At 46.7% G+C, this 10,571-nt stretch overlaps 1 protein-coding gene across 1 annotated transcript in view; it reads right to left on the reverse strand.

The window, feature by feature from the left end:
• The window catches only part of MYL3 (myosin light chain 3), a 42,648-nt gene extending 41,537 nt beyond the window's left edge, over positions 1–1,111 (reverse strand). Inside the window, exon 1 of the mRNA XM_081163959.1 lies at positions 819–1,111. Within this exon, the coding sequence (XP_081020085.1) occupies positions 819–950 (132 nt within the window). The 5' untranslated portion in view covers positions 951–1,111. The remainder of the gene's footprint in view (positions 1–818) is intronic.
• Between the last annotated feature and the right edge of the window lie 9,460 nt (positions 1,112–10,571).

The following is a 10,571-nucleotide window of genomic DNA, read 5'->3' on the forward strand; positions in this document are numbered from 1 at the left end:
ACCCAAAACTCTGTTTCTCCTATTTAGCAGCTAGGTGAAGCAGAGAGAGCTTCACCCAGTAGCCTGGGGGGTACCACCCCTTAACTGTGGCTCCTACAACTGAGCTCATTCTTTTGGGATGCGAATGAGGGTACTTAAAAGTGACCGGCTGAGCTCCTCGTCTTACAAATAAACTTGTCTGAGCAGTTCAGCAACAGTTTAGATTCCAACTCTCGCTGGGCACAGGAACCCAAGACTTGGAAGGGACTCAGGGCATCATCCAAACTGACCCCCCCCCAAAAAATCACAACACTGTCCTTAGTTCCAGTTGATTTACTTGCGGTGCTTTCAAAGCTATCGTACTTGTTTTTGTGTCAGTCACCTTGTAGCGAAGGAGGAGGAGGCAGAAGAAGAGGAGGATGAGGAGGAAGGAGAAGAAGGAGAAGAAGAGGAGGAGAAGGGAGGAGAAGAAGGAGAAGAGGAAGGAGGAAGAGGAAGGAGAAGGAGAGGAGGAGGAAGAAGGAGAAGAAGAGGAGGAAGGAATCATAGAGTTGGAATAGACCACAAGGGCCATCGAGTCCAACCCCCTGCCAAGCAGGAAACACCATCAGAGCACTCCTGACATATGGTTGTCAAGCCTCTGCTTAAAGACCTCCAAAGAAGGAGACTCCACCACACTCCTTGGCAGCAAATTCTACTGTCAAACAGCTCTTACTGTCAGGAAGAGGAGGAGAAGGAGGAGGAGGAAAAAGAAGAAACTTCACCCAGTACCCAAGAAGGGAACAGTCCTCCCCTACCCTGTTAATGCACAATTTACGGATGTCAAAAAAGACACTTACTTTGATGTTCGCCGGGTTAAACTCCACTTCTTTGCGGACTTCTGGCTCGGGTGGGGGTGCTGGTTTAGGGGCTGCCTTGGGCTCCTCTTTCTTCGGTTCTGCTTTCTTGGGTTCTGGTTTCTTGGGGGCCATGGCGGTGGTTCTTCACCGGGATGAAGGAGGAGAGGCTGGCCGCTCGGGAAGGTGATCCAACAGAGCGGAGGATGTCCCTCCTGGCAGAGGCCTTTATCCACCTCCCGGTCCTTGGGTGTCACACGCCGTGTCACTTGGCTTCCAAATCAACCCCACCCCCCCACCCCAGCCATCGCCCCCTCCCCAGCCACACATACCATGTCTCACAATAGGGCCATTCCTATAAAAGGAGAAGATATCTGGCCCGGCTATTTTGGAGCGTCCGCTTAGGGCATTGTTCTGAATTAGCGTTGAAATGGAATGATGGTTGGAGGGTATCAGATACAGAGCCTGGAGAGAGAGGTCAGAACAGCCCATCTTGGGACGAGGTGGGGGGGCAGGAACGTGGCCAGCTGTATCGGTTTCATCCCCTGAGGTGCAGAGAGGACGGCTGTTCCCCAATGGCACTCGAGGCTCAACATTTGCATCCAAGGGAAAAAGGAGGGAGGATGGAGCTGGTTTCATCGCAAAGCTGTCCGGAACGAATCGGTTTGGAGGAAATTAACCGGCGAGGAGTGATCAAAGAAAGAAGTGGCAGGTTGCAGTTGGGTTTCATAGAATTGTAGAGTTGAAAGGGAGTCTTCTAGTCCAACCCCTGCAGCAATTATTATTATTATTATTATTATTATTATTATTATTATTATTATTACTACTACTATTATTATGCCACCCATCTGACTGGGTTTCTCCAGACACTCTGGGCAGTTTCCAACTAATTAAAACCCAATAAGACATCAAACATTAAAAACTTCCCTATACAGTGGTACCTGTTACAAACGCTTCAGGTTACAGACTCCGCTAACCCAGAAATAGTGCTTCAGGTTAGGAACTTTGCTTCAGGATGAGAACAGAAATCGTGCTCCGGCAGCGTGGCAGCAGCGGGAGGCCCCATTAGCTAAAGTGGTGCTTCAGGTTAAGAACAGTTTCAGGTTAAGAACGGACCTCCGGAATGAATTAAGTACTTAACCCGAGGTACCACTGTACAGCACTGCTTTCAGATGTCTTCTAAAAGTCAGACAGGACTTTTCCTGGGGGGACGCAGGGGTACACATACCCCTAAACAATTTGGGGGGGGGAAAGTGATGTGCTCTAAACCACTGAGCCTCTTGGGCTTGCCCATCGGAAGGTCAGCGGTTCGAATCCCCGCGACAGAGTAAGCTCCCATTGCTCAGTCCCAACTCCTGCAAACCTAGCTGTTCGAAAGCACACCAGTGCAAGCAGATAAATAGGTACCACTCCGGCAGGAAGGTAAACGGCATTTCCAAGCCCTCTGGTTTTCATCACAGTGTCCCATTGCGCCAGAAGTGGCTAGCCACATGACCTGGAAAGCTGTCTGTGGACGAACGCTGGCTCCCTCAGCATGAAAACAAGATGAGTGCTGCAACCCCATAGTCGCCTTTGACTCGACTTAACCGTCCAGGGGTCCTTTACAAAGTTTGTCCTCATTGAGGGGCAGTATTTCAATATGAGTAGGAAAATGAGAGTACCCCTAAACATATTTTTAGGGAAAAAGTACTGGGCAGCATTAAATCAATGCAACTTCCATTTGAATCACCTCTAAAACATGTGACTCAAGTTGACTTCCCTATGAAGAAATGTTGCATTGTTTGGGATTTTCCAGTTTGGAGACAAGCAAGCAATGCCTGTTGCATGATGTTTGTCGCTTTCCTTCAGACAGCTAGGTGCTTGAGAGGCAGAAATGTTTGGCAAAGCCTCGGCGATCCTCTGCTGCACAGTATATTCTTCAGACTCGAGCGAGAGTCTCAGATTCCAGCAGGGCAGGGATGGACAGCGGACATTTAGCCTGAGATATCCTCTGACTTTTCTTTTCACTGGAACTCCTGAGATTTAAGATCTGCTTTTCCCCTTTCCCTCTCCTCTAGCTCACCCCCCTCACCTCCTCTTCTAATCCCCACCTTAATATATTTTAAACTTTCAAATGTTAGAGCCGCAACACTACTGTCCTTTTAATTCTGCCTTATGTGGACAGCATTGTTCTACTGAGGCCCTCCGTGCTTCACAGACCGCAAATCTCTGGGAAATGTACATATATAAATAAGTTGGCTGTGACTGACAGCTATTTATATCCTGCTCTCTGGTTGGCAGAGCGGCTTACAAATGCCAACGATGAGACAGTCTTTGTGCTCAGGCTCACCTGTCTAAAAGACATGGCACAAAAGGAAAAGGCGTCTGGAGGGAAGAAAAGAAAAACAAGCTCGGGCACTAGTCCTCCGTTGCAAAGTTCTTGTAATGTAGGGTTGCCATATTTTGAAGAGCAAAAAGGAGGCTCTCATTCTAAATGCCCCAACTATATAGAAGCTCTGTATTGGACAAACAGGCCAAACCTTACGCCAAAGAATAAACGGAGATAAATCTGACATCAAGAATCGCAAAACAGAGAAACCAGTAGGAGAACACTTCAATCTCCCAGGACATTCTATACAAGATCTCAAAGTAGCTGTTTTACTACAAAGGAATTTCAGAAATAGACTGGAAAGAGAAGCTGCTGAATTGCAACTCATTACCAAACTTAAAACCATGGAGAGACCTGGTCTGAACAAAGACATTGGATTCTTATCTCATTATACATGACTAAGCCATGTTTCACCTTCTCACCCCTTGCCTTTTCCTGTAAGACCTATTACAGTCGTTAAGAGTCGTCAACAGGCTCATCTCAGCTATCTGCCAATCTCCCATTCCCACCACCCTTCTGAGTAATACCCCTCCCCACCTTCTCACTATATAGAAGGATCTGGCAACTTCTGTTTCAGTGTATCTGAAGAAGTGTGCATGCACACGAAAGCTCATACCAAGAACTAACTTAGTTGGTCTTTAAGGTGCTACTGGAAGGAATTTTTTTATTTTGACTATGGCAGACCAGCACGGCTACCTATCTGTATATAGAAGCTGTGATATATTGCTGAGGGCGGCAGGAGAAGAGAAAAGGAAAGCAAGTCTTCAACCACCAGTTATGTCTACATCGCATCCAGAAAGTTTAGCCAGTTTGGCAACTTTTAAAAATCCACTTGGACAGAAATTTAACCCTGAAAAAAGAGGACATGTCCTGGAAATAGAGGACGCATGGCAAGCCTACAATGACTGGAGCTGTGGCCGAATCACAGATCCCAAACCCAGTCAGGCTGATTCAGGTAGCCCAGGATTTCCCCAGGGTGGTTTGGGTCCACTTTGGGGCTCTGAAAAGGTGGGGGGCAGTCCGGTGGCAAGGCGATCGGGGAGGAAGGAGACAGACAGGTAGCCGGCCGGTTGTGACTCCTTCTATCCCTTCCTGACCGCATGTTTCGTTAGGGATTCAATCCTTAATTAAATACTATTCAATGCCCAAAAATCAGTCTGGGAACCAGACCCAGGTGAGGTCAGCCCCAGAACATCCTGGGTCGATTTGGAGGTGCTCTGTGTGGGAATGTTCAGGGATGCAGGAGAGGATAGATTGTTTGATTATAGCCTTTCCAACTTGTGTAAACAAGTTCACAATTTAGCAGAGTAACATTCCCCCTTTTAAACTCACAGCGGATGCTTTAGCTCAGGCTCGCTAAAGCCTCTATAATAACTGTTCTGGTATTTTCCCCTTATTCCCTCCTAAAAGATAAGACACGACACAGTCTTCTATAAAAGTATAAAAAGAGTTTACTCACACATCATTCTGTTCACAATAGGATCCCAGAAGGCAGACTTAGCTTAGAAAAGTAACATACACCTATCTCATAAGGAGACAGTCCCTTTGTCCTCTCTTGGAAGAGAGCATCTTTGGCTAAGCAGATGTTGCTTCTTTGATGCATGTAGTCACAGAGAGAGAGATGGCTGCCCTGCCCTGTGCTTTTGTTGTTACCTGCACAGGTGAGGCCACACCCACCTCTAGTCACAGAGGAAGTCTGTCCCAGCCCAGAAGGAAACAGGAAGTTTACCTGCTGGCTGGACAAACATTCCTCCCCATGCGTAAACATGTTCACTCTAGGAATGTTGTACTTGACTGCTCTTGTGTTTCACATCCCACACTCTGAAGCACTGGATCAGGCCCCCAATTGCAGCCAAGTAATGGAACAGTGTATTTATCAGATACATATATTTATCCCACCCCATTTAGAATAAGCAACCTGGATTATTCTTGAGGCCATCTGAGGTTGCTGCCTTGCTAAGAATCTTGTCTGACAAGCTCAGCAACAGAATCCTCTGTTTAGTTTCTCACTGGGTGTAATGGGTATGGGGTTGCTCGTGCGTACGTTGCCGCCTCTCCTGGTTATGTTGCCTTGTTAAACCTTTCTGTCTGGACAGCCCTTCAATTCGTGGCTGCCTCAGTCGCTAGCAGAATCCGTCAGTGGGCGTTTCTTAAATCTTTTCCAACATAAAAGTTGTTTGACACCCAGTCTCCTCCTACTCTCTCTGCGCGGAAGTCTTCTGCGCAGGGTGGGCGTGGGTAGTGGAGGACCCGTGCTCTCCCCGCTGGTGTCCGGTGAAGAGTCCTGGAGCCCTCTCGCCGATTCCCCCATCAGCCCCTCTATATCCCTGGTGTTGCACTGATTTGCTTCCCCATCTGCGGAGCTGCCTCTCTCCCTGCTGGGCCCTTCTCCAGCATCATTTGAGTGCCTTCCCTCCGCCTCTAGCTCCGATGTCAGTTCCCTGACACTGGGTAAAGGACCCCGGGAATTGGAGGTGACTCCAGGCATCATCCAGACTGACCCCAAACCTACAGCAATATATATAAAAAGGAGCCTTCTGGATTTCAGGCCTGTGTCCAAGAGTAGCTAGCTTGATGTCCTTGACAAACTTCCAAATTATTTATTTAGGTCTTACATTTATATACCATTTTTTTCTCCCAAGAAGCTCAAGCTGGCATACATGGTTCTCCTCCTTGCCATTTCATCCTCACAACAACCTTGCGAGGAAGGTTACACTAAGAGATGGTGCCTGGCCCAAGGTCACCCAGTGAGCTTCATGGCCATGGGGATTCAAACCCTGGTCTCCCAACACTCTTAACCATTAGGCAGCTACCTCTGGTATCTCATCCCCTCCAACATTTCTTAAGTGGAAACAGGGACATCCTATTACCAAACCCCTCCATTTCTCTTGATGAGACGGGGTGACATCCTAGTCTATCTCCTCCAACGTTTCTCCAGTGAAAATAGGGACATCCAAAAGTGGAACCTTCTGGGATGGAGTCAGATACCAGGATGGCTTCTGTAATTCCAGGACTGTCCCTGGAAAATCAAGACACTTGGAGGGTATCTGGTATCTCTCACTCAGAGGTAGAGTTCCTCTGGCTATGGAGGTTCTCTTCTGAGCTCCTTGCAGCTCCCAGCTTGACTGCATCCCTAGGTGAGCCTTGCCATAGTGTTTCATTACAACAAGAACAACAACAACAACAACAACAACAACAACAACAACAACAACAACAACAACAACAATTTATTATTTATACCCTGCCCATCTGGCTGGGTTTCCCCAGCCACTTTGGGCGGCTTCCAACAAAATATTAAAATACAGTAATGCATCAAACATTAAATGCTTCCCTGAACAGGGCTGCCTTCAGATGTCTTCTAAAAGTCTGGTAGTTGTTCTTCTCTTTGACATCTGGTGGGAGGGCGTTCCACAGGGCGGGCGCCACCACCGAGAAGGCCCTCTGCCTGGTTCCCTGTAACTTGGCTTCTCGCAGCGAGGGAACCACCAGAAGGCCCTCGGCGCTGGACCTCAGCGTCCGGGCAGAATGATGGGGGTGGAGACGCTCCTTCAGGTATACTGGACCAAGGCCTTTTAGGGCTTTAAAGGTCAGCACCAACACTTTGAATTGTGCTTGGAAATGTACTGGGAGTCAGTGTAGGTCTTTCAAGACCGGTGTTATGTGGTCTTGGCGGCCACTCCCACTCACCAGTCTATCTGCCACATTCTGGATTAGTTGTAGTTTCCGGGTCACCTTCAAAGGTAGTCCCACATAGAGTGCATTGCAGTAGTCCAAGCAAACAGTGAACAGATTCTTTTGTTAAGGCTAGCGGCCTGCAGGCATGTTGCATTCCTTTTTAAAGTGCAACTTTCCACCAGAGCTTGGCACCCCGAGCCAGAATCTTGCCCCGTGATGTCATGCGTATACAGTAAAGCCACTTCCCAAAAATACGACCTCCCTTTTCGCATTTGGCGGAATTCGGCGGGGAAACCCGATCTGGCTTTTGAGCACTGAAACGCAACACCCCGGCGAGAGCTTACAACAATACTTGGGAGGTGAAGTTTTGCCTGCGCAGACGGTCTGCTCCTGCCCACCGGCTCAGCGAGGGAATATGGAGCGAAGCCAGCGGTGTCTCGCTCCAGGGAACAGCACAAAACCTTCCTAAAGTCTGAGGATCTGGGGTTAACCGTGTGGCTAACCACTGCCTCAAAGGCTCATCTCAAAATGGAGAAACACCCTCTCCGGATTCTGCCGTCCCATTTAAAGTGTTGAAAATCCACGGTGAAATCTGTTCTGTACATCCATCCAAGCGGGAGTGTGTGTGTTCCCCCTTCAAAATATGTGGAGTCCCCTATTCCAGATGGAAAATGGTCCCTGCGATCTCTGAGAAGTGATAAGAAAATTTTTATTTTTAGGAGGGGAGCAGCTGGCATTTTGAGGAGGCTAAGAAAGTGAGGTCTGAGCCAGGGACTCTCCTAGGTCTGATCAGCATCATACAGCTTTCTCCAATTGAAGCGCAGAGTGTTTGAGGACCGGGACATTCGCAGGGAAACCAAAATGCTTGTTTACAAAGTTATTGTACTACCAACCTTGCTGTATGCTTGTGAAACACGAACCATGTTATGTACTGAGTTGAATAGGATCCAAACTGCAGCAGTCTGATTGGTCCTAGAACAATAGGATCCAAATTGCAGCAGTCTGATTGGTCCTAGAACAATAGGATTCAGAATGCAGCAGTCTGATTGGTCCAAGAACAATGCAGCAGTATGATTGGTTGGCAGGAACCACCCAATCATGCTCCAGATATAAGTGAATCCACAACCTGATTGGCTTACAGTAGAATTCCAGAATTAACCAATCATGTACAGCCCATTGTGTAAATAATGTATATAAAGCAGATACTTTGAGGGGACTTTTATTCATTCCTCCTCACCCCTATGAGCTGAATAAAGAGCATGAAATCACTTTGCGACTCTTATAAACGCTTATAAACCACTTATAAACGCCATCTCCAACTTCTCAAAAGATTCCATCAAAGGTGTCTCCGAAAAATTTTACACATCACTTGGGAGGACAGGCGAACTAATATCAGTGTACTGGCAGAAACAAAGATCACCAGTGTTGAAGCAATGATTCTTCAACATCAACTTCGTCGGACTGGTCATGTTGTGCGGATGCCTGATGATCGTCTTCCAAAGCAACTACTCTACTCCGAACTTAAAAATGGAAAGCGTAATGCTGGTGGTCAACAAAAGAGGTTCAAAGACTCTCTCAAGGCAAATCTTTAAAAATGTATTATAAATAATGACAACTGGGAAACACTGGCCTGCGAGCGCTCCAGTTGGAGAACAACCTTTACCAAAGGTGTTGTGGGCTTTGAAGACACTCAAACTCGACTTCCGGTGCTGCGCGATCGCGTTACAAGCGGGGGTTTTGCCGTGAGGGAAAACCCCGGGCTAATTTGGAGGTTTGGGGGTGCCCCAGGGCGCGGAGGCCCCCCGAAAACGTCTCTGGAGGGAGTTCAGAGAACCTGGTTCCCGTAGCGACGGAAAGCGAACGGCTTGGCCGTCAGGTAGCCCCGAATTTCGGAGCGAAGAGTACGGCGTAGCTGCTTAGCGGTCGAGGGAAGCCATTGCCGACCTCCATTTAGCGAAGCCCCGAGCTTGGTGCGAAAGCGCTGCATTCTCACGCAAAGAAACTCCGACCAAGAACCTTTAAAAGTGTGAAAATATCAACAAGGAAGTCGGGAGGAGATCCAAGAATTAAGCGGAGTTCAGCCTGAAACGAAATCTGCTCAGCACAGCGCGACTTCAGTGCTGGGAAAAAATGAAAGTGAGTTGCCTTGGCGGACACTTTGTTTCTCTTTCTATCTATCTCCCTTACCAAGTGAACTTTATCTAGAGACTAAATATCAAAAGACCGGTGGGAGGAAGGAGGAGACCAGGGACACACAGTTGCTGTTGAGAGTCCTTGAGGAACGGAGGGGGAAAAACGAAAGGAGCTTTTCACCCGCGTTTTGAACTTGAAAGATAAAGGGAAGGTGAACCGGAAAAGAAGGCTCCATTGCTGTTAACAGACTGCAGACTGCAGAGTGTGGTGGACTGAGGAAAAAGGCGCTTACACTCACTCCCGCGGAGAGATATATATATTCACTTTGGTCTCTCTACAAACATATTTCTCCCCCTTTTGCCCCTTATTTCCTTTCTCTTTCCTTTCCTACTCTTCAGGACTGCTGGATAGAAAAGACGGATCGTTTGGACCGTTCTAGAAAATAGGAAATGGCGACATCCCGGAAACTGTGATACTTTGAAGGGACTTAGCGACCTCTAGCGGATAGACTAAAATTAATGGACTTACTTGTGGACTCCCTTCCACGTTTCCCCCCCCTTTTTTTTGATTTTTCTCTTAGCTCTTTTCTATCCCACCTTTCTTTAGCAGATATTAGACTGTTTATCCACTGGACTGTGGAACCGCTCTGGACAGAAAAGAGTAATGTTGGGGAGAGTTATGGGATTGGTAAATGTCTGAGCAGGAAATAATATATTTATACGAAACTGCTAGTGAAAGGGAAATTGTGGAGGGGGGAGATTGAGTACGGTAAGGGGAGGCGGAGAAAATATAAGAGAAAACACAGGAGCATAAAATGTCACATACGGTCAAGAAAGGTATGAACGGGGGGACCCCCGGAGAAAGGAGGGGATCTAAACAAGAACCTGATCCCAAGACAGATATTATGAAAATGCTAGTGGAAATTAAGCAGAGTCAAAATAATTTAGAGCAGAAGTTAGAACAAGTGGATAGTAAAATTGGTAACATGGATAAAAAAATAGACGAAACAGTAAATGAAATTAAAGGCCAGATTAAAGAAATATTTAAAAGAACGCAAAATGTAGAAGAAGGGGTGAAGAAGACAAAATTGGAATTAAAGGATATTAAACGGGATAAGGAAAGAATTAGAGTTGAAATGTCGGATTTAAATAGAGCGCAAGAGGAGTTAAAAGATGTTATCGCAATGAATGAACTCCGACAGAGAGAGGTGAATCTTAGGTTGAGAGCCATCCCGGAGACACAAGGTGAGAACATAAAAGAAATACTGATAAGAGAACTGGCGGCCTGGATGGATGTGACACTAGAAGAAATGACGGGAAACGTACAGAATGCATTTAGAATGCGTATCAAAACATCAAAATCCAAAAAGTTTACAGGCGACTGTCTGATAACATTTAGAGACAAAGAATTTCGAAATAAGGTGTTGCAAAAGAACAGAGAAAAAAGACTAAATATAGGGGGAAATTATATAATTATTTTCAAAGATGTCCCAATTAGACTACTTAAACGAAGAGACTTTTATAAACCACTAGCACAGACTTTGAAAAAGAATAGAATCGAATTTAGATGGGAGTTCCCTG

The sequence above is a fragment of the Podarcis bocagei genome (assembly GCF_964188305.1).
Source record: "Podarcis bocagei genome assembly, chromosome: 12".
NCBI classification, from domain to species: Eukaryota; Metazoa; Chordata; class Lepidosauria; order Squamata; family Lacertidae; genus Podarcis; species Podarcis bocagei.